Raw genomic sequence first — 27,661 nt, 5'->3', positions numbered from 1 at the left:
ACTGGAGACTAAAGCAGGTCTGCTTCATGGAGATAAGTATTTTTTTTTTTAAATCCTGCATCTTGGCTGATCACGAGGTCAGGAGATCGAGACCATCCTGGCTCATATGGTGAAACCCCGTCTCTACTAAAAATGTAAAAAATTAGTCGGGCGTGGTGGCATGCACCTGTAATCCCAGCTACTTGGGAGACTGAGGCAGGGGAATTGCCTGAACCTGGGAGGTGGAGGCTGCAGTGAGCCGAGATTGCACCACTGCACTCCAGCCTGCGCGACAGAGTGAGACTCCTTCTCAAAAAACAAAACAAAACAAAAACAAAAACAAAATCCTGTGTCTCTGAATAGGTTCTTGGTGTATTATATAAGTGTATCCCACCTTTCTCAGAAGAGTTTAGAGTATTGTACAAAGAACTTTGCAATATAAACCTCAAGTTATTAGCCTAACATTTCAAGATTATAGTTGAACAGCAGAGAGAAAAATAAGAAGGGAAAAAACAGGCTAAAGAGGAGTGTCAAGGAAAGAGAAGAGCACTAAATAGCAAGTGAAATGTTTTGAGGTCTGAGGTCTGTTTCGTACCAGATGAGGGTTCCAGAGACCTTTGATTTGTGAACGCAACTGAATAGCTAAACTAGGCTTATTCTGCCTATAGTTTGTTCCATTGAAGCAAAGATTGTATGTGTGTTTTATTACTCAGAGCCCAGGCCAAGGCAGGTAATTACAGAACAGTTAATTGGTGTAGGCCAGGTACAGTGGCTTACACTTGTAATCACAGCACATTGGGAACCTGAGGTGGGAGCATTGCTTGAGGTCAGGAGTTCAAGACCAGCCTGGGTAACACAGTGATCCTTCCTCTCTACAAAAAAAGCAAATTAAAAAAAAATATATTGTGTCACCTCTGTCTTTACGATTTTTGTTAACATTATTAAATAAGCATTGCCTTATTTATTAAACATTATAAATATATAACGTTATTAAATAAGCATTGCCCCCTAAACAGATGTGTATTTAGTTCTGGTTTAATTCTTCCAAATACCAGTTAGGAGTTCTTAAATATGTTAGATATATAAATTTTAATAAAACCAAGTGGACTGACAAATAATTGGAATTATTAAAATAAACCTGTATGCTATTTAGTTGAATGAGAAATTAATTTTAAAATAAAATGCAATTTCTAGGTGTATCAGCCACAAAGAGAATTCTTTTTCAGTTTTGTTAAAATGAAAACCAGTCATTGTGAGAAATCAGGAGATAGCTTTTTAAATCAGGAAATGTATCACACAAAAGTCATTTATTTATCTCACCTGGTGGGTAGAACATTTATGAATCATTTATTGAAAATTAAATTGATTCTTTACGTGTATTAATTTTAATAAACAGATTTATGGCAACTAGTAACAAAAATGGTAATGCACCCTGTTATGAGATTGATTGCTGAGAAAAATGGAGCATAGGGTTATAGTGTCCACATAGCTTCCACAAAGCACTTGGCTTACAAACTTGATATTTCATTTAATGAGCTATTAATATTAACAGGTTCTGCTGATTATTGCATCATTCAGGCATGGATAAACATTCCCTTTGAAGCATATATTATAAAAATTATATGTTTGAAAACTTAGTAGATACTTTCTGGGGGCAAGATTTTTGAATCTTTATTACTTCCCTTTCTTAGAGATTGAAGAAATGAAAACAAGTCCCCTGGTGTGATATATATTTGAGCAGAATGTATAATTTCACTACCTAGAAGAAAATTTATTTTAGGCAGTCCAAGATTGACTGGTTGATCATTTTATTCATTCAACAAATATTTATTGATGACTTTTATATCTTGGATGCTAGGATACACAAGTATTTCATGAGGAAGGGAGACAGTAAACAAAAAAACTTAAATATGTAATAAACCAAGTGAAATAACACTAGGTAAGGGGACTACGGAGTGGTCTGAGGAGTTGCTGTTTTATGCTGGGTGGTTAGGGAAGGCCTGTCTGTTCAGGTGACATTTGAGTAAATATCTGAGGAAAAAGTCTCATAGGTAAAAGGAAGAGCAGACACTGTGCCCAGAGGTAGGGGTCATGCTTTGTGTCTTCTAGAATGTGAATGTGACTGGAGCAGAGTGGTGGGAAATGGTGTCCAAGAAGTAATGGGCAGCTAAGAATGTTGACCCTACAGGTCAATTTCTTGTCTTTGTTATTTTATTTTTTGTTTGTTTTTGAGAAGGAGTCTCACTCTGTCATCCAGGCTGGAGTGCAGTGGCCGATCTTAGCTCACTGCAACCTCCGCCTCCTGGGTTCAAGCGATTCTCCTGCCTCAGCCTCCCGAGTAGCTAGGACTACAGGTGTATGTGACCATGTCCACCTAATTTTTGTAGTAGTAGAGATGGAGTTTCACCATGTTGGCCAGGCTGGTCTCGAACTCCTGACCTCAAGTAATCCGTCTGCTTCGGCCTCCCAAAGTGCTGGGATTACAGGAATGAGCCACTGCGCCCGGCCCTTGTCTTTGTTTTTTACTGTAAGCTGGAAAACATTGGAGTTCTTTGTTTTAGTGGGATCACTCTGGATGCTGTTTTAAAAAATGTCTAAGGAGGATAATAAGTAGGAATAGGGGAGACCAGTGGGGAGGCTTTGTTAAAACTCTGGGCTAGAGGTGATGAAGGCTGTAGTTGCTTTTTGTTGTTAAAGTATAGCCAGTAGATTTCCTGACTAAAATGTGGGTGTGTAAGTGAAAGGGAACAGTCAAGGATGAGCAGCTGGAATGATGGGGTTGCTGTAACTGAGGTAGGGGAGGACTCTGGCTAGAGTTAGTTTTGGTGCTCAGGGTAAAGGTGGTGGTGGTAGGGTAGGTTGGAAGTTCTACTTTGCATATTTTGAGTTGGAGATGTCAGTTAGACATCGAAGTGGAATTGTCTAATAGACCTGAAAAAGAGTAGTTCAGATCTGGACTGGAGGCAGGAATTTGTGACTCAGTATTTAGATGGTGTTCAAAACCATGAAACTAGATGAGATCATTTAGGACATGAGGACAGATAAAGAGGCCTGATGCCTGGACCCTGAGGGGTGCTACCACATTTTAGAGATCTGGTAGATGAAGGGAAATCAGCAAAGGAAACAGAGAAGAGGTAACCAGTGAGGCAGGAAGAGAACCAGGAGAGAGTGGTGCCCCAGAAGCCAAGGGAGGAACACATCTCTGGATGAAGGGCACCATCATTGTGTCAAATGCTGCTGAGAGGAGGAATGAGATGAGGTCTAGGGATTCACTGCTGGATCTGCACAAGTGAGGCCACTGGTGATTCTAAGAGCAGTTGTGGTGACCTGTGGTGGTGGGCCTTGACTGGAAGGAGCTCAGGAGAGATTGAGTTGGCACAATGTCTTTGCGATGCCCTGAGAAATTCTTGTACTGTGTAAATGGTGCAATCTAGAATGCTTGTATGGGATGCATTTGTTGAGTGACTGTTAAAGAAGATAGTGTGTATTTGGCACCTTGTTTGCCATTAAAAGGTATTCAGAAAGCGTGCTGCTATTTTATTATTTTTTGTTCATATGTATGCCAGGCACTTTCATGAGGGTAGGGACCCTGTCCCCAGTATCTAGTAGAACTGCTTGTCAGTGAATAAATGAATTGATTTTATTAATCCTCTCAACAATTATGTCAAGCTGGTGTTGTGTCCTTATTTTGGGGTTGGTGAAACTAGGGCTTTGAGAAGGCCTTTGTCAAACAGAAATAAGGACCACTCCTTGCCTCCTGACTCAACCCGAGAATTGTTTTATCCCATGCCGTGTCCTCACAGGGATCAATATTTAATTTAGGAGCAAGCAAATGAGAAGTTTTTTTATTTAGCTTTGGATTTGGCTCAGGGTTTCCAACTCTTTCGCTCACCATCATTTTTATCCTCTCTGATCCTTGTATTATTCTCCGTAACAGGCAGAATAATGGTTCCCCAAAGATGTCTACATCCTAATCCCTGGAACCTGTGAATATGTCGTGTTACACAGCAAGGGAGAATTAAGGTTGCTAATCAGCTGACTTGAGAGTGAGATTATCTGGGCAGGACCAGTATAATCCTAAGGGTCTTTATAAATGGAAGAGGGAGGCAGGAGAAAAGGCTGTGATGTGGGAACGATTCAACCTGCCTTTGCTAGCTTTGAACGGGGAAGAAGGGCCCACAGCCAAGGATTGCCGGCGCTTTTGAAAATTGGAAAAGGAGAGGAAAGGGATTCTCCCCCAAGTTTCCAGGGGAGGGCAGCACTGCTGACACCCTGATTTTAGCCCAGTGAGATCTGTGTCGGACTTCTAACCTACAGCATTGTACGACAACAAATTTGTGTTGTTTCACGCTAAGTTTGTGATTTTTTTTTACAGCAGTGATAGGAAACTAATACAGTAAATAATTTGATTGAATGACCTTGTCTCCTTAACACTTTTCATTTGGCTGCATTTCAGAATTTTGGGAGTCAAATACAGCAAGGAAAACATACAGAAAATGGTTGTGACGGAACTGCTAATACTGTGGGGAACTGCATTTATAAAAATGTGTCTTTTCTGATGATCGTTCAAGAGTGTGTTTAAACGATCATTTCACTTGACAATTAGGACCTGATTCTATGCTGTCAAGGCTTTAAGGCATTCCTGTCTCTGCAGGCTCAAGGAATGCTATAACAAATCTAAATAGCACGAAGATTTCTTTCATCTATGAGCTATTTCAGTTTCAGTGCAGCCGTTTTTAAATACAGAGATTCACAGGCATCCATGTCATCACAGTCGTTTACTTTAGAATATGACTGTTTTCCCCAAAGACCTTGGTAGATTAAATACGTCTCTCAGAATCGTATCAGCGAGGGATGGGAGTGGGGAAACCTGTGATAGAGCTTAAGGATTTAGTCTGTTGTCATCATTTCCATCACCAGTGTTTGGGCAGTTTTGAGGGATTTGGGCTGTAATGGGCTACTTTTAGTCCTTACAGGCATCCAGGAGAGGTTCTTGGCTTAAATAGGAGATGGTAGTATTTCCTTTTACATTCCTAATAGCAAGATTCACACTTAGATGTGTGTGAAAAAAATTTTTTTTAATTGGTGTGGTAAAATAAAAAGTAATGTATCTTCATCTTTTAATAGTTTAAAACAATGAGGTAATTAGATGAGAAGTGTTACTGTTTGGTTTTATGGTCTGGTCATGTGATAGGAAGTAACTTAGAAGGGAGGCTATGAGTTCTGCAGTGTGAAGTTGGGGTTGTAATACACCTCATGGCCGTATTTTTAGTATTTGACATTCACTGGGTATTACCAGATACTGGGCTTTGTGCTTGATGTACATTTATTACATTTAATTCTTACAAAAATCCTCTGAGGTACAGGTTATCATTTCCCTTTCACAGAAGGCATGGTAACTGAGGTTTTAAGTAACTTGTACAGTGTATATGCACTGCATATGGTAGAACTGGCAAAATAAAAATTTTAGTTTATTTTGTGAGTGGCTCTTGATTATGAATTTCAGTAGGATTTTGGATAATTCTCTCCTTTTTTCTTAAAAAAAAAAAATGGCATTAGTGACCTTTATTAAGATACTTGATTGTCCTTACATCTCATACCTTTTTCAGCAGGGGTCTCCTACCCGCCAGTCCATGTGCGCAGCGAGGGAGCGAGCATTACCACCTGAGATCCACCTCCTGTCAGATCAGCCGCAGCATGAGATTCTCACAGGAGCATGAACCATACTGTGATCTGTGCATGCAAAGGATCTAGGTTGCACTCCTTATGAGAATCTAATGCCTGATGATCTGAGGTGGAACAGTTTCATCCCCAAACCAAGACCATCACCACCACCCCCACCCTGGTGGAAAAATTGTCTTCCACGAAACCAGTCCCTGGTGCTCAGAAGGTTGGGGACCACTGTCTTATAGCAGCTTCTGGATTTTTTTTTTTCCTGTTGTTTGAATACTTCCTCCAAAAATACGATTTAGTGTGGGAATTTGTGAGATGACTCTTCTGAGCCTTCGTGAAGTGCACTTTGGGTTAATCCACAGAGGAAGCAGACCCTAACAACCATCTCTGCTTGTTAGGAGGAAGGGAGAAAATGGAGGAGTGAATGCAGCTGGCCAGTCCTCACCCCTGTGAGGCTGGACCGTTGCTGCCCATTTCTGTAGTGAAGGGGGCAGCAAAACCAGACACGCTGGGGAGAGGCCTTTGCTGGATCTGCCAGCTTTCCTTGACCCTCGTCCTCACTGTTGCCCCTGGCTCCCCACTGTGGGTCGTTTCAGTGCCTCCATAGTTTCTTACTTGGGCATGTTAATTTCTGGAATCTCTCTTTCCTCTCATTTTTATCGTGTCTTCAGGGCTGAGTTGGGGGTAGGAGGCCAGCAGCACAGGTCAGCTCTCTGTCTTGGCAGAAGCTGTGTTGTGTTCTTTCTAGTCATACTGTCTTCAAATAAGACCATACCAACAGGGATCTATTTATAACGTTTTCCATCTTCTTGTCTTTTGCCTTGGCTAAAACTTCTAAATTGGTTTTGAAAAAAGCAGAAGTGATTGTTGGCACCTGTGCGTTGTTTCCTGCTCATGATGGGAATGTTTCTCTTACTTCATTGTTCCGTATCATGTTGACTTCTGATTTCAAACGGTCATTCTTGGCTCCTCATTCTTAGCTCTTCGGTAAAGAAACTTTTTTATTTACTGAAAGCTTTTTTAAGATCAGAAACAAGTGTTGAACTTTATAAATGCTGTCTGCAGTATCTGTCAAGATGGCCCTGTGTTTTTTTTTTCTCTGACTTACCAAATGATGTCAGATTTCCTAATGTTCAGTCTTTGTGTTTTTGCAATATTTAATCTTCATTGTTTTCTATTAATATATGCTGGGTTTGATTTATGATATTTGGACTTTCTACATTTAAATTCCTACATGTGATGACAGAATTATATGTATATTTTTTGTTGTTTTTGGTGTACTCTTTGGGAGTTTTGATATCAGGGTTATCAAAATGAATTTGTAAGTTTTTATATTTCCCTCTTATGGGGCAGCTTAAATAAGTTGGAAATTTTCCATTCTTTGAAGGTTTTTAATAGAACTTGCTTTGCACTAGAACAGTCTGAGCCATGTACCTTTCTGCATGAGATAGATAGTACTTTAATGGCTTTTATTTTCTCACTGTTTGTTTGTGTGTGCCATATTCAATTTGTCTTTAAAACGTACTAAGGCTTGGACTTACTAATTTTTTTTTCTCTGGTTTATTAATTCATTTTAGCTTTACTTTTGTTAGTTTTCTCTGGTGCCTGCAGTGCCCACCTTCCTGCTATTAGAGGTCCTTTGGTCCTGCGCTGCTTAAGGCTGGACTCCCAGACCATGGAGGGCACTGCCCAGGTGATAGAGGTTTAGAGTCTCAGCCTGTGGAAGAAAGATGTAGAAAGATGGTGGTCAGGGCTAAAATGTGTGAGGATTGGAGATACAGTGGGCAGAGGCTGCAAGCATAGTTCTTCTGGAAAAGAGTAGCTAAGGGGTAGGGCAGGGGTCAGCTCTGTGAGGCTGGGGCAGGCTCAACCCCCGTCTTGGGCACAGAAGGTTGGTGAGAGAACTAGAAATCATCTGAATACCTTTTGCTCAGGTGGGTTATGTTTCTGGAAACAAATCAGGATATGTCAGGAATTTAGATTCAACAAATTTGTCAGTTTCTCCTTGATTTTGGTAATCATTTTAATGCTTACTGCTATAGTGAGTTTTTGTCTAATTTTTCTGGGAAATTATTGAGAAACTGGAAGAGGCTTTGGTAGGGGTGGTTAGCAAGATGCTTCTTTGCACTTGGCTTGTGGGATGTGCAATTGGAAATGCTTGAGAGATATTTAATCTCCTCTCAAACAAAATAATTTGAAGAACTTCAGCATTGTCCTTTTTCGTATAACAACATAGATTTATTAGAAATAAGTGTTAAGTTTTTCCGACAACTGAGCTTGCAGGACCTCTATTTGCTTCTACTGCTAGAAGATGGTATAGTTCCACTTCTGTAAATTTTCTATAATTCTAGTTTACAGTATTGCAAAATTGCCAGCCCTTTCCTTCTGTTTGGTGCCTCTACCTCCTTACTCCCCCTTTTACCCCTCCCTCTCTGTGTCTGTGAAGTAACACATAGTTTAGATGATCTCTGAGGTTCCTTTGGTTAATATTCTATGATTTGGATTTTCCTGTGTGGAAATCTAAATGAGAATGTCTTAGAAAAAAGCTGCTTACCAAACCTGGTCTGCTGTTACTACATACGTTTGTTTTCACTGGTCTTTATTAGGTACCCACAGTTCTGTTAGGTGAAGTTCAGAACAATGAAAAGGCATAAACTCTGCTTCTAAGGATCTTGTGATCACCAAGGGATATTGGCAAGAAAGGAAAAGAGGGTTATGTTGGCTTTAGTGGCGGAAATTGTCCACCTGAATGGCATAGCTTGAAGATTGGTGAGGTTATTCCATATGGCTAGAAGGAAATGAAAAGCTTATTTGCTTTTCTCATTTTTTTCCCCTTTTCTATATATTCTTATCGCTTTCCCAATATAAACTAAATGATGGGAGTTGATCCTGTTTACGGTATGTGGCTTAGGGCATGGGAACCTTCACCTTATTTTTTCCTCCTTGAATTGAACATGAAATTCTAATACTACAGGGCACGGGAGAGACCAGGGTTTACGAAGACTGCATATCTTGTGAATCTTAAGTAGAGCTCCTCAATTATTAGGGGCTCAACTTTTTCTCAGTTTTCTGGTCACTGTGTTACGGTAAAGGAAAGCAGCTTTGAGAGATGAAAATCTTAGCTCAGTAGATACAAAGTGTTGAAAAGGATGTTGAACGATTTATTTTTATAATAAATATGTTTGTTTTAGAAAATTTAGAAAATATTGGCACTAGCTCACAACAGTGATTTTTTCATTTGCTATCTTCAATAGTTACAGCAAGCTGGTGATGTGATTTCTATGGTCATCCCTATTCTACAGAGGAAGAAACTGACCTTAGGGAAATTACCATTTTGGTTTTTATTCTTCTTATCTTCCCCCCATATATGCATATACATTTCTTAAATAATATTTGGATCATACAAAGCAGGTTTTATGACCTATTCTTTCACTTAGCAAGACATTGTGAGAACATTTCTTTTTGTTATTAAATTGTCTTTGAAAACAGATTTGAATGTACATGTAATGTTTTTTCTTGTGAAATTTACTTAATCCAGAATTTTTCAACCTTGGGGCTACTGGCACTTTGGGCTGGATAATTTTTTGTTCTGGGAGAGTGTCTTGTGCATTGTAGGTTGTTTAGCATAATCCCTGGCCTCTACCTGCTAGATGTCAGTGGCACCTTTCCCCCACCCAACTGTGACAACAAAAATGACTCTAGACATTGCCAAGTAAATGTCCCTGGGGGACACAAATCACCTCTGGTTGAGAACTACTCATTTAACTGTATGTATTTTATGCTTTAAATAAGAATATGTGGGTATGGTAAACTCATGGTGAATTTTCTGTTTGAAAAAGTAGACCCATGCCATCCAGATTACATTTATCAGCTCCTAATTTCAGCTACTTTAAAAATTAATATTTTTTTCCTTAATAGCAATTTTGCTTGTAAGTTGAAAATTTAACAACATTATTTGCATTCATATAAGAATGTAATTGCCTATCTCTCTGCAGTCTGATGGAAAGGCATGCCGGGAGCTTTGACCACAGTTACTTTACTGTAGATGAATTCCATTATCTTCATGTCACTTTCTTAAAAAGTTTGGTCATTGAGGCAACTATAATACCTGGTGTTATTAATGGAAACCAGAAGTTACTCTTTCAGCTTATTTATGTAGTTTTCTTGATACATTTTGACACTTTAGAAGGATCTATAAAGCCATCTTTCCTATCAGATAGTCATCTGTGTGTGTAAATAAAATGATATTTCTTTAATAGAACTATAGCATACAGTATTAGTAGTTACAGTTGTCCTTTTAAGGAACTAGCATTCTTTCTTGGGGTGAGGTGGGGTGGGCAGTACAAAGCTAATTGAAGACTTTACTCTTTGATTAATTTTGAACTTTACCTTCGATTCTTTTTTAGGCATTCTTTTTTTCTCATCTTGGATCTTTTCTACACTTTATGGAAAACTTTAATACGAATGTGACAAATTTGGAGATGTTCCATATTATGCATGTACTTTTAGTGATAATGTTATAGTTTCAAATAAATGTAAATATCCAATAACATGTAGCTCCTGTCTATGTTGCCTTTTGTGCATGTTGATAATATGTTAATATCCTGTGGTAGTGACTACAACTGTTCCTTAAAATATTGTTATATGTTGGCTGTGCATGGTGGCTCACGCCTGTAATCCCAGCCCTTTGGGAGGCTGAGGTGGGCAGATCACGAGATCAGGAGATCAAGACCATCCTGGCTAACGCTGTGAAACCCCATCTCTACTAAAGATATAAAAAATTAGCCAGGCATGGTGGCGGGTGCCTGTAGTCCCAGCTACTTGGGAGGCTGAGGCAGGAGAATGATGTGAACCCAGGAGGCGGATTTTGCAGTGAACCGATATCGGGCCTCTGCACTCCGGCCTGGGCGACAGAGCGAGACTCCGTCTCAAAACAAACAAACAAACAAACTATATATATATATATAGTTATATGTTTTTGAATCTCAAGATGTGATTTGATTGACTTGTATTAATTTTAATTATGCTCTTAAAAAATTTGTATTTAATATCAACTATGTTTTATCTTTCTATTCTCTCCATCCTCTAATAAATAGTAATAGCAAAGACATATTTTAGTTTAGGGCTTCTACAAATTGAATTATTTGTAAAGAGAGAATATTTTAAAATGCAAATTTCCTAAAATTCAAATGTTTTGATACAGGATTTTGATAGCTGTTTTTATATGTTAAGCTTGTAAGGTCCACTACCAATTTTGGATATTTCAATTCCCCATAGGTAATTAGAGTTCTAGAAAGAATGTTCTAGAGGAAGAAAACCTGTATTTTATAGCTTCATCCCCAGGGTTGGTTATCGATTTTCTTTTTATTAATAGTTGGTTTTTTACTGTGGAAGTTCAAACTGCCTGAAAGTTTTTTGTGTGTGTGTGTGTGAATTTCTTTTGAGGATATTAGTGTTTCCCTATTGTATCTAGCTTTAAAACATTGGATATTTATTAAAAGGATTTGCCCCTAGTCAGATGTAGTTGATGACATGAAACCAACTAAACCATTCATCTTATTAAAATTCCTGGAGGTTCAGCTGAGGTCTTTCTCAGGTGAAGTTGGAGAGGATGAAGGTCATCTCCACAGAGTGCGATGTGAATAGTCCAGGAGTGCTCCACTGGTGGTGTTTTCTACCAGCCTAATTTGGGCTTTGTAAGAGATCGTACCTTTCTCCAACCAGTATATTGAGTATCATTTTATTTTGTAAAAACAAAACAAAATTGGATTTTAATAAAGAAATGTTATCCAGAGATGACATTTTAAGTTCTGTATAAGTAGTAACAGTGGAAAATGTAATGATCTTTCTCTTAACCCCTAGAATTAATGTGACAGACATTTTTAAAAAGTAAAATTCAAGTCTTCATTTGGTCTGTGACAGTGATACCATATAAAATGTACTAATATGTGAAAAATACGACGTTTAAACAAGGTGAAGAATGTAGAATCCATTCTACACAATTATTTTTGGTTGTAAACAACGCAAAAATCAATTTCTTGTACACAAATTTTAAATTATTAGGTGAAAAGAAACATAAAATATTCTTATTGGTATACAAGACCAAGTTAGGTAAATAGGACTTCCTCCATGAAAATGTACCCGATGGTAACACTGTAACAACATTACTAAACAGTTTTTCAGGGAGAAGTCTTTAATTTGTTATCCTTAAAAGTAATTTCCCTCCTCCTAAGTCCAAAACTCAGGAAGATTGACCATGATGTGACATTTATTTTTAGATAGTGTTTAGAATTCTGTAGGATGGTATAAAGGACTTGTCTTTAATTAAAAGTGCTCTACACTTAGTAAAAATCTATGCGAGTTGAGGAATTGATTCTTTTTAAAAGAAAGCCGCAAATTTTTCTTGTATGGGTAAATGTCACTCTGTTTGTATCTCTGCTTAGCTGCAAGTCAGGACTTGTACTGTTCCACTAGGTTGTCATAGAAACGCAGTTAACTGTCATCTCAACTCAGACTGTTGATGGTTTTATTTGTAGGTTTGTAGGATTATTAAAATTTAACAAAAATTATTGATTTGCTTTTTATTAACACTGGGTTGTTTACCATGGAAGTCCAAACTGCATGGAAACCTTTTTTCTATTATTATTTTTTTTAGTTAAAGAGAAACTCTATATTCTATTAGATTTTTAAATGTTTTTTATTTAAAGTGTGATGTGGAGTCTACAGTAGCAGAATAACCTCCATGAATTATATTTTTGAATCACTTTCTATTTTCTTTGTTTACAGCAAGGAGAAAAAAAAAAAAACTTAAAAATTCACCTTTACCCTGCTTTTAACTTAACGTAAAAGATACTTGTCAGAAAAGCGTGAAAGGGTACATCAAATGCCTAATATTGGAGTCTTCATTTTATTTATGGTTTTTGAAACCCAGTAAGGATGCTTCACTGAGCTGTGAAAGTATTTATTTTTGTATATTTACGTGTGAGAAATTATTTAGTTTTCACTTATAAGTAAGACAGGAAAACCTTATTTACAGTGACTTTATCTAATGGTCCGTGGATGAGTGCTTTTATGCAAAATAGTCAAGAGGCTAGAATTAACTTTTCACATTGGATGCACATTTGATGTCCCGACTTGAGCAACATGTGGCATCTTATTTTAAAGACTAACACTCAGGATTCAATTTGTATTTAACATGTTTACTTCAGAATGCACACATCATCTGTGCTACATTTAATATTAACTTTGTAATGATTTCTCTTTCTTGCTTGTAGATATGTAAATAGAAGTGTCTGTTGTTTTTTGTAGTTTTCTTTTTTCAGTTTTTTTAGTCTTGGCTAATTAGCTATTTTATATTTTCTGTTAAAAACAGGGCAATTTTGGTGTGTAACAGCTCCTTGGTTTGGGTAGATTATCACTACCTTTTCATAGAAATGTGTAGGCCCTGTGGATAACTGTGCTTATACTTCCCTTTTGTTGCCATTAGTTCTTCAAGTTATTCTTGGAAAGTTAATAATAGGTATATCATCTTTGTTTTTAATACTTGCATACGAAATAAACAGCTAATAGCTTATGTATAACTAGGGAATTAAATTTAAGACAGCTCATCAGTAGACACGAAATACTGATTTTAACTGAGCTTATGGCTCTTAAACTGTCATTACTGTTCTTGTAGCTAGTCTGCATGATGGCCTCCAGTGATCCTCGCCTCCTATTCATGCTCTGTGTCTGCGCCTCCCACACTGAATCATGGCTGACCCGTATGATTGAAAGGATATTGTAGAAATGACAGCATTCCATCTGAGGCCGTATAAAACATAGAAGGGGCTTCCACTTTGTTTTCTCTTGGATCACTCTTGCTTCATGGACCCCTCCATGGGGCTGCTTGATCAGAACATGGCAAGTGACTTCCTCCAGAATGAGTGATCCAAGAGTGTTGGCAACTTCTGCCAACAGTGAGGACCAACTTGCCAGCCATTTGATTGAGCCATCTTGGAAGTAGATCCTCCAACCCCAGTCAGGCCTTCCGATAGTTGCAGCCCTAGCTGACATCTTGTCTGCAACCCTGTGAGAGGTCCTCAGTGAACCACTCAGCTAAGCCGCTTCTGAATTGCTTACCCATAGAAACTGTAAAATAATACATATTTATTGTTGTTTTAAATCAGTACATTTTGGTGACCAGGAGTGTGGCACATGCTTGTAGTCTCAGCTACTTGGAAGGCTGAGGCGAGAAGATCTCTTGAACCTATGAGTTTGAGTCCAGCCTGGGCAACATAATGAGTCTCTATCTTTATAGAAAATAATAATAAAATAAATAAATCAGCAAGTGTTGGCATAGTTTGTTACACAGCAATAACTAGCTAATGCACCTGCTGAATAAACATATTTTAAAATGTTTTCTAATAATCACATAGTTTTTAATTATTTCTAGGTTTAGAATAGGCTTCTGTTGTGGTTTGTAGAGTCATTTTCATAGGAGATTTTGGAGTGTGTTATAGAAGGTATTGACTTTAGAGCACTCAGCTGAATTTGAATTTTAGCTTCTCCTCTACTCACTGTATGTCTTGAGGAAATTACTTAAAATCTCTCATCACCAGTTTTTGCTGAAAATCTGTAAAATGGGACAATTATACTTAACTCTCAGTAGGGTTTGTTTTTTTTTTTCCTTTAAATCAGGTTGAAATGAGATATCTGATATTAAGTCTCTAGCATGATGCTTGATATAGTCCATCATTTCCATTAATCCACAGATTAAACCCTTTCCATGTGAAGATGTAATCCCTTGCCCCAGAGGTGAAGACTTCTGTAAGAATTTGAGTTTGCAGTCTCTGTCTAGTCTGTCCTCTCCGTCTTATAATCTTCCGTAGGCAGAGCACTTACTACTCTACAAGTCGTTTTTCTTTTGCCTAATTTTCTTTTTACTGTGATGCATCTTAGGTGTGACTTTATATTTATCCTGCTTATTGCAGAGCTTCTTGAGTTTGTAGGTTGATGTCTTATCAGTTTTGGAAAATTCTGTTATTATCTCTTTAAATGTTGCTCTTGTTCCTTTCCATTTTTCCTTATCCTTCTGGGACAGTAATGAAAAGTATGTTAGAGCTTTTCACTGTGTTCTAAATGCCTAATAGATTCCCTTATATATTTTCCTTCCATTTATTCTTCTCTGGGGTTCCCTTTGAATATTTTTTTTACTCATTTCACTTATTTTGTCTTCTGTTTTACTAATCTTCTATTAAACCATCTATTGACTTCTTAATTCAGTTAACATTTTCAGTGTAAAATTTTTCATTTGATTCCTTTTTTTTTTTTTTTACTGATTAGAATTCTGTTGAAAATTTCTATCTTTTCATCAGCTCTCTGTCTTTTTCTGTTTTTTTTTTTTTTTGAACATGTAGTTGTAGTTATTTTAAAGCCCTTTACTGCTAACTTCAATGTCTAGGTCACCCATTTGTTTATTTTTATGGTCTTTTTTCATTTTGATTTTTGGTTATTTGGTCCTGTCTTGTGGCATACCTGGTAATATTTTATTGAATCCTTAGTACTGTACATGAAAAATTGTAGAGGCCTCGGTAGTTTTCTTTCTCCAGAGAGGAGTCACCCTTTCCTTCACTAGACAGGTATGTTGGGGGTTATATACCTCACTCCAATCAAAGATTGAACTGAATCAGAGCTCTATGGGAATTAAGTTTTTGTGTCCTGTAGGGACCAGGGGTTCTGACTAAGACTGTGATATTCACCAGGATCCAATTTCCCAATGCCTCTTGAACTCTTATTCTTATCTTCTTAACACATCGAGGCAGCTGGTTTGCATTTTTCTTTCTGTTCAGCTTTTTAGCTTCATCCTGTGCAGTTTTAGAAACTGACAGTTGTCTTACAGGGAGAAGTAACTGTGTAACAAGCTTGTGTCTCTGCCTGTTTTCCACTGATATCTTGGCCCCTCAGGCCTCTCTCCAGTTTTGTCACTCTGTCCCCACAAGTGCCAGAAGGTGTGCTGCTTGCCCTACCCCCAGCAGTGGCTGTCTTCCCAGGCAGAGCTTGGGTTCTCAGCCTCTTGTCCTACACCCAGAATTAGTAAATGCCTCCAGGAAGAAAGTGGCTGAAGAATGCCAGCTCAATTCTTTGCTGCCCTGGAATCTTGACCCTTCTAGTTGAGGTTGCCTCAGCAGCCCTTTGATGCCTTGGATAGATGATGTTGTATATTCCATCAAGACTTTCTGGTTATTTGTGGTGGGAGCACTGATGTCCTCAGGCTACTGTAATATTAGCTGGAGGGTGAAGACTATGCAATTATGGTGGTTTATATGGTGTTTTGACACTACAAGCCATGATAATTCCATAGTCTTCACCCTCTAGCTAATGTCAATGAGTAGATTATTTTTATGGACTTCTGTTTTGGCTAGCTTTATGCCATCACAGTTTTCTGTATATAAATGTTTTGTTTCTCATTACTTATTGATGTAAAATAAAATCTTACTCTGAATCATAGTAACTTTTACAACTCTCCTTGATTTATTAATTCATGGCCATTATAGTAAATATTGATTACTAACTTTCTTCCATAACGGTGAGGATTAAGAATATTTTATGAAGCCATACCAAATTGTAAGGTTCAACATGTAAAGTTAGTGACAGTATAACACTAAGTCTGTATACTCTTGTTTTCAACTTTTGAATTTATTTTACCAGTGAAGTTGTAGCAATTAATATGCCTAGGCAAAATGAAATATGAAGATCTTAAACTTTAGCTGTAGTTGGAATTATTAACATCGTTGAAGGAACCATCTCTAATTCTCTCGTAAGAAGTGTATTTTGAGGTTTTCAAAACAAGTAAGTGTATGATGGCAGTCATTTTTCTTTGCCGTTTGTGCAGGAGGAAGAGAGCGAAGAGGAACCCAAGCTAAAGTATGAAAGACTTTCCAATGGGGTAACTGAAATTCTTCAGAAGGATGCAGCTAGCTGCATGACAGTCCATGACAAGGTAAGGTAGCACTTTCAGAGGATTCTTCTGTAAATTGTTTCTATTGTAAATTTGCTTGTGCTTTGGAGTCCTGATGCTTTTGGTGGTGGCTTTTTACAGTGATCCTGTCTCCTTGCCGCTACTCTCTTCCTCCTTGACAACAAAAAACGAACAAAAAAATCCAAATATTTTATATGTGTGTACAAGCCCATTCACACACATACAACACACTCCAAGACTGTATTAAGTAGAATGTAGACAGTGATCAAAGTCAAAGATTTATATGAAATGATTTTTGGAAACTCTATCTCTCACTTAATTCCTTAAATTATAAGGGTTCCATTAGGAACCTGTTAAGATTAGAAACAATGTGAAGGTCAGTGCTTTTATAGGGGTACAAGGGATTATATTGTAGGCGTTATGAATAGTAGAAGTGCCCCAAATTACTACTTATATCAATGAATGAATTTATTCCACATCTGGGTCCTTTCTATAACAAAGCTCCCCCCAACTTTCTGAGTCCAGGGTAAGTACTGGATAGCACCCTTAGCCTACTCTTGGACCAAAACGGTTTGTGTCATAGTCAGAATATTGGGGGGCATGGAGCTTCACCCATTGCTGTCTTCTTCCCTATGACCTTGTAAGTTTTAGTCCTTCCACAAAAAGCAAACTGCTCTTGTCTGATCCATCTCCTGGCTTTATCCTGTGTTACTAGAAGTGTGGCTCATCCTCCCCCTTGCTTCCCACCCAGTTCCTTTTTACCTCAAATTTTGTTTAATTGTAAATAGAGTCCTGTACCCACAACACTTTATTAGAGTGTGTGCCTTCTTTCTCATGTTTTACCAGCAGCCTTCTCCTTTGAGGTGTCTGCCATTTGGCTGCAATGCAATCGACCCCTTTTCATTGCTGCCATTGTCCAACTTGTGGTCCCTTTTCTTCACTCATTGAAGACTGCCTTTGCCGTTCTTCAACCAAATTTCATTCCAGTGACCCTTACCTCTTCCCTGTTTCATCTCCCCACTGATAAGGCCACACTTTGGATGGTGTCAGCACTGGAACTTGAGGATCTTAGCCTCTGTGATACTCTTTGTTGATCCCTGTTATTCTTCAACCTTTTGTGCTCATTTTCCCACAAACTGTATGACTTTATGGAGTCCTGATCTCTAATCCATTCATACTTTTTCTTTTACGTTTCTGTGCCTGTGAAATGATTGATTATCCTAACTTTATCTTACCAGCATCTTCAATTCTCTTACATCCCTGTCTTCCCATTGTGCACCTCAGCCATACTCTCAACCCTGAATTAGTGCTTTCGTGACAAGGAGAGCCATGTGCTGGTACAGACTCACACACCTAGGTAAATTTGTCACTAAAAAGTATTCTGAATTATTTGTCCTTTGTCAGTTTCTTTAGTCCTCAGTCCCTCTTCTGAACCACTGTCCCTTCTTTCTTAGAGGATGATGCCATTTCTATGTAAGAAGATTGAAATTGTCCGGTGTGAACAGCCTCAATTCCTGACCTCTTTTCACACCCATTCTTACCCACGGGAGATTTTCTTTCTTTCTTTTTTTTTTTTTTTTTTGAGATGGAGTTTCACTGTTGTTGCCCAACCTGGAGTACAATGGCGCAGTCTCGGCTCACTGCAACCTCCGTCTCCCAGGTTCAAGCAATTCTCCTGCCTCAGCTTCCTAAGTAGCTGGGATTACAGGCACCCGCCACTATACCTGGCAAATTTTTATAGTTTTAGTAGAGACAGGGTTTCACCATATTGGTCAGGCTGGTCTTGAACTCCTGACCTCAAATGTTCCACCCACCTCAGCCTCCCAAGGTGCTGGGATTACAGGCGTGAGCCACCACACCTGGCCACTTCCAGGAGATTTTCTTTCTCCTATTCATGAATCTTTTTGTCCACTTTTGTTCTTCACTTTATCACGTTTCCTCCTTTGTTTCCCAGCAATGCATACTATGTCATAGAGCATACCTAATTCTACTTTCAGGTAACCAGGAATCTACCTTGTGTCTATATAGATTTGCCTATTTTTGTGTATTTCATGTAAGTGCAGTCAACATTATTTGATCTCTTGTGTCTGGTTTCTTTCACTTAATGTAATGATTTTGAGGTTCATTCGTGATGTAGCACGTATCAGTACTTCATTCCTTTTTATTGCTGAATAGTATTCTATTGTATGGGTATGCTATGTTTTGTCTATCCATTCACCAGCTGATGGACATTTTGCTGATTCTGAATTATGGATCTCACCTTTCTTCTCAAAACTTCTTTATCGTGACACCATTCTTTTCCTATTTTCTTGATCGTTTGTGACATTCCTTTCTGTTTCTTTCACTTTCCTTTCTTTGCCTCCACTTTTCCTTTACATGTTGGCTTTCCTAGGATTTGGTCCATTATCCACATTTCTTCTTAATTTGTACTTTATCTTGGTTTTAAATCTCAGGATTTCTGTGACCACCTGCACACTGACCTTCACTGGAATAGCATGCATATTTACTTATGGACCTCTTAAGCATCTTTATCTGCTGTTGTCTTTTTACCTGAACCTCTCAGCATGTCCATAATGAATTCATTTTCATTTCCCTCTAAACTTGCATCTATCTTTATTCTTTATCCCATTTGGTGGCATCACCACCTCCTTTGTCACCTAAGCCACAGATGAATCCTTCTCCCCTTTCAGCTATTTCCTAAGTCCTGGTGATTTTCTTACTACTCTTGCTCTGGCTTAGGCTCTTATCTTCTCCTGCCTCTACATAGTAAATAAAAGAATCTCTTGTGCCTCTAATTTTTCTACTTTAAACCCATCTGTCACCTGGTTGCCAGAATGATCTGCTGAAAATACAGATTTTAAAACTCTTGTATGATTTTGCATCAACTACGAAATAAGACCTGAGCTCATTAATGTTGTATCTAACGCTCTCTAAGCTCTTGCTCCCTGTCTGTTATTGGCTTGTGTCTTACCACTTTCTGCCATAAGTGTGGTGCTCTGGCTGCCACATTTGGCTGTTTCTACTCACACCCCATTCTGCTTGATCCACACACATCCAGAGCCCTTCTCTTCTGTTCACGTATTCTTTATTTTTTCCTGGGAACTAATGCACATACTGCGAACTTGTCTATTTTACTTCAGATTTGCTTTCACCCTAGTCTGTTCATAACATTTTACTAAAGTAATCTTCCAGAAACCTCAACCTGATCATGTAATCCTCCTTCTTAGAATTCTTTATTGGCTTCCTGATGACTTAATTATTTGGGCCTTTCCACCCTGATTTCCTCTACTTTCCTCCCTTTCATCTCTCCATAAATATTTGAATGCCTCTTATTAGCTGACCTTTCCAACCTTATCACCTGTCTCTTCCCCGGGCACGAATTAGATGTGTCATCCATAATTTCTTGACTTTGTCTTGCATTTTATGTGTCTCCGTGCCTTTGAACAAGTTGTATCCACTCTGCCTAAAATTGTTTTTACTACAAGCCTACCCTGTCTGCCTTAGTGTCTATTTTCTAATTTCTTTTTTAAAGTTCAGCACAGCTGTCATATACTGTGTTCCATAGGGTCTTAGAGATACTTCCATTTTAAGCATTCTCTTTAAATTTAATTGTAATTAATCAATTTTTATGTCTTTCCCTCATTATACCATAATCCTTTTAAGTCACACTTGGTTATTATCTAAGCATATTATAGTGTTTTTTGTGTATTTGTTGAATGATCCAGTGAATGAATGAAATGGAGAACAAAGTTTGCCTGCCTAGAGGTCAAACTTTATTAGCATTGTACTTAAACCAACTTTGCCAAAGAGCCTGATGGTTGGGAACTGTAATCAATGCTAACTTTTAGAACATGCACTCTTGGCCGGGCGCGGTGGCTCAAGCCTGTAATCCCAGCACTTTGGGAGGCCGAGACGGGCGGATCACGAGGTCAGGAGATCGAGACCATCCTGGCTAACACGGTGAAACCCTGTCTCTACTAAAAATACAAAAAACTAGCCGGGCGAGGTGGCGGGCGCCTGTAGTCCCAGCTACTTCGGAGGCTGAGGCAGGAGAATGGCGTAAACCCGGGAGGCGGAGCTTGCAGTGAGCTGAGATCCGGCCACTGCACTCCAGCCGGGCAACAGAGCAAGACTCCGTCTCAAAAAAAAAAAAAAAAAAAAAAAGAACATGCACTCTTTATCTAAAGTCCATGTTTCTGTTTAAGAGGATTCTGATCCAGTTGACTGTTTTAGCTTTTAATTCTGGCCCTAATTCTGCTACTCATCGACTGTTTCCCGGGAAGTCTCATCAACTTTCTGAACTTATTTCCTCGTGTGTAATTGAAGGCACTCCCTGCTGTAATGCTTTGAATACTATAAAACACTATGTGAAGGCAGATGATATTAGACAGTTGACCAGATTTAAAATGGTCTACTTATTGTTTCCTTTGCGATGTCCAAAGGACTGCTTACCACCTTTTCTACTTGTTTCCTTACATAAAGTCCAATCTTTATGGATGTACATATGTCAGTTACTTAAGTTACTTACATGAAGTTTAAGGTAAAAGCAGTTGTGCTTGGTGAATGATGCCCAATCTGGTAGTATAGAAAATGAGTCAAGTTTCTGTAATTAAACATGAGAGGGTCTAGTGAAATTATATTTATTCTTTGCCCATCCTGAATTTTAGGTAATTCAGGTTAAAAAAAAAAAGAAACAAAAACAAAACTCAGTAGTTACAGAAGTTCAAGGCTTTTAATGGCTGGAATGTGGGTAAAATTGGAGAATTTGTATTTATGTTGTCACATTTGTGGCCATTTTGCATTTTTTGTTTTATTTTAAGTAGTGGAAAGTATTAGTAAATGATGAAAATATGACTCATCCATAATATTGGTAGTTAAATAACTATAATTGGCTTGTTAAACTTTTTTTGAAGAGTATATATTTCTAAAAGTGGATAGCACTGATTTATCTAATCTAATAATGAAATGTTTTCCTCAACACAAGATAGCTTGTCATAAGAATCACTGAATCTTTTTTTTCAAAATGTTGTAACATAGTTTTAGTTTTAGGATGAGACTGTAAAGTCATAATAATTATTTTATGTTTTCTTTCTATTTTAAAGATTAAATGAATGAAATTAGTAATTTAGAAAAAAGAAGGGAAGGAATTAATACTTGGGTAAATTACGTAAAACTTGTAACTTCCATAAAATAAAATGTAATTAGAAGTTCAAAAGTGGCCTTTGCAGCGGTGTCAGAGAATGACAGCATTAAAGCGTTTTAAAGATCCAAGCTCCCTTCTCCCTTAGTTTCCTAACAAACTAAATATAGTATTTATGAGGAGAATCAATATCGTGAAATACTTGGGGTGCAGTGAGCTTTTAAGACCCATTCTTTTACCACAGATAGCCTCAGAATGGAGTATTGTTTGTTTTCAATTCTTATCATATGTGGTGTTTTTCTATTTAAATATCGTCAGTGTCACTGTAGCGGTAAAATTACAATCATTCGAGTCCTCTATTTCTGATTAGAACATTCTTTTGCTTTGGAGGAAGCACTCCTGTTTGTTTTAACTATTCAGACTAATTTCCCCCCAGAATTACCTATTCCCCTTTCCCTTCCAGCGCCCAAGCATTCTCTTTTCACCAGGCTTGCTGTCTGCCCTGGATGACTAATCGTCATGGCACCTGGTGCATTCAGGCAGGCCTGTGCAGCGGAATCGTCATACCTAGTTATGTCTGCACACCTGATGTTTTATTAACCAGTATTGATTTTTCTACCCTGGGGACTTTTTTCTTCCTGAAAAAAGGCAACCTTGCAGGAGTGAAAGGCATTGCAGGGGATGAATTTCTAATGAACTCCTTCTTTCCCTTTTTGTGACTCGTCTTTAATGTAGCTTCGTATTTTAAGTGCCTGAACTGAAATTTCATTTTAAGCAATTCCATTTTGATAAATCCTTTTAAATCTTGACTTTCTGTAAGGTTGTTTTTTAAAGATTGTGCTGCTTGACTGAAACACTTAGTAGTGCCTGTAAATTTGAGCATTTCATTATGGGTTGCAAGGAAGCATGCTCACATGCAATGAAATACAGAGAATTTTGAACTGTTTGAGTAATGCTGAAATAAATAAAAAGGGAGAAAAGTCTCATGTCATATTATAGGTAGTCCTACAGTTTCTTCTGGTTTATTTAAGGTTAGTTCAGATAATAAAGAAACAGTAGGAGTTACAATATAAAATGAATATGTAGCTCAACAGTTATTTTATGACACAAAAGGGGTTTTTATTTTGCATGATAATATAAACACTAACACTCAACCTTATACATTAACTTTTATAGAAGCATCCTAAAGCTAACTGATGGTATGAGTACACCTGAGATTTTCGGTTTCTCAATATGGTATGGATTTTCCATTTGAAAAAATAATTTGTTGTTTGTGTATGTGTGCAGCTTAAGCAATAGCACTGATTTACACATTTGCCATAAATTAGGGGGAGTTTCTGAATCATTCTCTTCTCACTTTGAGTTCAACTGTAGGTTGGTTGTGTTTTCACCGCTCCACTTTTAATTTACTGCCTCAGTCCATCAGGCATTGTGTATAGACTGCATACACACCATTAGTTGTCAGTAGATGAGGGTCCTCATGAGTCATTCTGACAGCTGGCTTGCACTATCACAATAAAATAGGCCCTGTTCTGTTATTTCCCTGAAGCTGGAAACAAGCCTTCTCCAAGGAATGCATATCTTCTGAGACATTGCAGATCATTTATGCGTTAAGCATCTTGTCTTTAAAAATGGTTTTATTACTACTTGTGTATTAATAGTATTATTAGTTAATTAACTGGCCCCTTTGTTCTTCTTACAGTTTTTGGCATTGGGCACACATTATGGCAAAGTTTATTTACTTGATGTCCAGGGGAACATCACTCAGAAGTTTGATGTAGTAAGTATTCTGTATAAAATAATGTATGAGCTAAACTTCATGTTAAGTATTTGTGTTTTAGAATATTGGTTTACCAGTTTGTTTTAATAGCATAAAGAGGATCTTTATTAATTCAGTCAGAGTGCTAAGAGTATAAATTTGAACTTTATAATATATTCTAAAAACTTAAAGGTGAACTTATAAAGAAAGGGGTCTAGATGCATGCATTATGTATTTTGACCGGGTATCTTTTATATGCAAACTCCATGTAAAAATCTATACGTCTATTTAATTGCAAATTCTTAATTATAGTCATCTATTTGGCTTTAATTTTGGGCATTTAGAATACTTCTGTGTTCTTTTAAAATTGTGACAATGTACAATGTCTAGATGAATTGTTGTTAAAAGAAAAATTGCTGCGTTGTTAGTGAATAATAGTGCAAATTTACGTACTCTGAAAGTTTGTGGAATCCTTAAAGTATGAACCCCCTCATTTAGTGACTAATGTCAGTTGTAAGTACATGCCTTGTCTTCTTATTGAGATGCCAAATGTAATTAAAAGTTGATTGATCACATTGCTGGATCAGTTTATCTCTTCTAAATATACAAAGAAAATATTTTATGTGACTCTTTTGATGCTTGGACTCTTAGGGGATTATATTGACTGAAAGCAAAGAACCAGGCTTTCTTTTTTAATTGTGATTTGGAATCATTGAGGATGAAGATACTATTGAATTTGAAGCTTGATTTTGGTGTGTAAGGTGTACCTTAAAGGTGTCAAGAACTTCCATGGTTGTGTAAATATGACACAACCGTTTGGTATGAAAAAGGTGCTCATTTCGGGGGACAATTACTACTGTTTTGAAGAAAGCATCAGCACTTGTCAAAAGATCCATCTATTGATGTAGTTTAGAAAGGAGATTACAGTTTCTAAAGCTGACACGTTGTGTGGGAAAGGAAAAGGGATGCCTTGTTTTGCTGAAAAGAAATGGAACCCTGGAATGAGGACAATCTTTGGAGCAACACAGACAGGGAATTATGTGCTCTAATCATACTGATGCATCAGGCAAATCCCTTTGAGGCAAGAGGAATATACTTTTGACTCTCCCTCATCTTCCCCCGGACACTGGACATGCATCTTGATGACCAAAGCATTTAGTCTTTCAGTTGCCATCCATTAAAATGTGTACCTGATACTGGGCCAGGGCTTTTGTGGTGTTGTGAATGCGCCCTCACCTTTAAAAAGATTGGCTGTATAGTTTCTTAAATTTCCTGCTCCCATTAAATGAGTCCCTGACACTCTGCTTCTGTCTTTTTCATATTGAATAGAAATTGCAGTGTTTGCTTGCTAAGGTTCATGGGCATATACTACTGGTTCCATTGCCAAAAGTCAGTCCTTGTAATCTGTTTCATATAAGCCTTCAGTTATATCTTCTCTCATGTCTGTTTTATGTCGAGTATATCCTATATCCATCCTCTTTCAGGTAATTTATGGTATCATCCATGAATTTGTCCAAATCTTTCTTCAGTTCTTTTTTCAGTCCTGACTATATGACATCTTTGAAAATTAAGCTCTCTATAGCTTTGCACGTTTTATTTGGCAAGGGAGGAAGATAGTTTGGTGCTATTTTTGTGTGTTTGTTTACCTTACTGAAGAAGTTGATAGTGGACATGCGTTTTTGAAAGTTCTCCTTAGGCCATGGCTTCTTTGTGATCATTGACAGAAATCTACTGCAGCCAAGCGTATGTCTGACTAACGACCTGGCAGTTTGCACTCCTAAGTACATATTCAATAAAAATACATGCAATGCATATGTCCACACAAAAAACAGTTGGTTAATAATAGTTTAATTCATAGTAGCCTCAAACTAGAAACAGCTCAAATGTCCGTCAATAGTAGAATGGATAATTGTGGTGCGTTCTTAGCAAATTAAAAAGAACAAACTATTGATAGATTAATTTCATAGACTTAATGTTCAGCCAAAGAAGCCAGACCCAAATGTGTTTGTGTGGTATAATAGCTTTTATATGGTGGTCAAGAAAAAGCAAAACTAAATTATAGCAATAGAGTTCAAATAATGGTTTGACCTGGGAGGGAGCATAGAAGAGTCTTCTGGAGGGCTGAAAATACTGTCTTGGTGGTTTTCTTGTGATCTACATATGTAAAAATCACTAAACTATCATTTGAGGTCTTTGTACTTTATATAAATTGTTCCTCAATAACACACACATACTTGCACAAACACCTATACATGTGTGCATGTCTTTGGTTGAGCTTGAGCAGTGCTCAAATTATCCTTGTTTGTTGAAGCAACCCCTTTCTGCTACTTAATTCTGAATAATACTAAACTTCCTAGGTTGATACCCTGTTCAGAGATCGTTTTGTACATCAATCATGACACTGAGGTTATTCCCATGGCTATATATTCTACAGTTACATAAGAAGGTTGACAGGATTCTGTTTTATACAGCCATCTTTTGTTGATGAAGAATGACAACTGCTAGAGTGATACTTTATTATGCATATTAATACTCAGATTTCAGAATATTTGAAAGAATATTCAGCATATGTTAATTCAAACACTTTAGCCATAAATGTTTTTTTGAGATTATTTCTAGATATAGCTTTATGTTAACTCAAAACTTAATTGCTAAAGCAATTTTACTTAACTCACAGAGTAAAATAACGTGACTTCAGAATTCTTACAGAATCTTAGATTCCTTCTAAATTCCCACAATATTTATGCCCATATAACCACATTAATCATAGTATAATCATGCGTCGCTTAACAGTGGGATGCATTCTGAGAAATGTGGCATTAGGCAATTTTGTTATTGTGTGGACATCATAGCCTCTGCTTACACAGATCTAGATGGTACAGCCTACTATACACTTAGGCTGTATGGTATAGCCTGTTGCTCCTAGACTACAAACCTGTACAGCATATTATTGTCCTGAATACCATAGGCAATTGGAACACAATGGCAAGTATTTGTGCCTTTAAACATACCTAAATATAGAAATGATACCATAAAAATATGGTATAAAAGATGACAAATGAATGATACATCTGTATAAGGGACTTACCTTGAATGGAACTTATAGGACTGGAAGTTGTTCTGGGTGAGTCAGTGAAGGAGTAGTGAGTGAACGTGGAGGCTTAGGACAGTACTGCTGTAGACATTATTAACCTGGTACACTTGGGCTAAACTCAATTTATTTAAACATTTTCTTTCTCCACTAATATATTAAGCTTAGCTTACTGTAACTTTTTTTACTTTATAAGCTTTTTAATTTTAAAACTTTTGACTTTATAATAGCACAGCTTAAAGCAAGCACATTGTACAGCTGTACAAAATATTTCTTTATGTATTTATTTTATAAGCTCTTTTCTATTTAGTCTTTTTTTTTCTTTTTTACTTTTAAAATTTTTTGTTAAAAATGAAGATACAACCACACACATTAGCCTAGGCCTACCCAGGGTCAGGATCATCAATAGCACTGTCTTCCACCTCCACATTTTATCCTGCTGGAAGGCCTTCAGGGGCAGTACTGCACATGGAGCTGTCATCTCCTGTGATAACAATGCCTTCTTCCTGATACCTCCAGAAGGACCTGTGTGAGGCTGTTTTACAGGTAACTTCTTTTTTTATAAGTAGGAGGAATATATTCTAAATGCCGATAAGAAGTATAGTATAGTAAATACATAAGCCAGCAACACAGTCATTTATTGTCATTATAAAATATTATGTAGTACATAATTGTGTGTGCTATACTTTGTATGAGTGGCAGCTCACAAGGTTTGTTTACACTAGCATCATCACAGACACGTGAGTAATGAATGTGTTGTGCTGTGGTGTTACTAGACTGCAGTGACACAGAGTGATAGAAAGTTTCCAGCTCCATTATAATGTTTTTTCATTTAAATGTTTAGGAAAAGATAGCTTGTAAAACATTACAGTCTTATGGGACCACTGTAGTCTATGATGTAAACCAAAAATAAATTTCTAAGCTTCTCAGTCTACTGAATGAACTCCTCCTCTCAGGATTCGTGGAAAATTGGTTCAGGCCACAATGGGAACGGGGATTCAGACATGCCTCATTATATTTGGAATTCTTTTTGGAATTCAGGCACAACTGCCCAGCATTAAC

General features: G+C 37.5%; 1 protein-coding gene across 1 annotated transcript in view; it reads left to right on the top strand.

Annotated features, from left to right (window-relative positions):
- The window catches only part of VPS41 (VPS41 subunit of HOPS complex), a 192,334-nt gene that overhangs the window by 26,524 nt on the left and 138,149 nt on the right, over positions 1 to 27,661 (top strand). The window contains exons 3-4 of the mRNA XM_023226348.1: positions 16,523 to 16,630; positions 23,452 to 23,529. Coding sequence (XP_023082116.1) covers positions 16,523 to 16,630; positions 23,452 to 23,529 — 186 coding nt within the window. The remainder of the gene's footprint in view (positions 1 to 16,522; positions 16,631 to 23,451; positions 23,530 to 27,661) is intronic.

Source organism: Piliocolobus tephrosceles, chromosome 8, assembly GCF_002776525.5.
Source record: "Piliocolobus tephrosceles isolate RC106 chromosome 8, ASM277652v3, whole genome shotgun sequence".
NCBI classification, from domain to species: domain Eukaryota; kingdom Metazoa; phylum Chordata; class Mammalia; order Primates; family Cercopithecidae; genus Piliocolobus; species Piliocolobus tephrosceles.
This window is presented reverse-complemented; position numbering and strand designations above follow the sequence as displayed.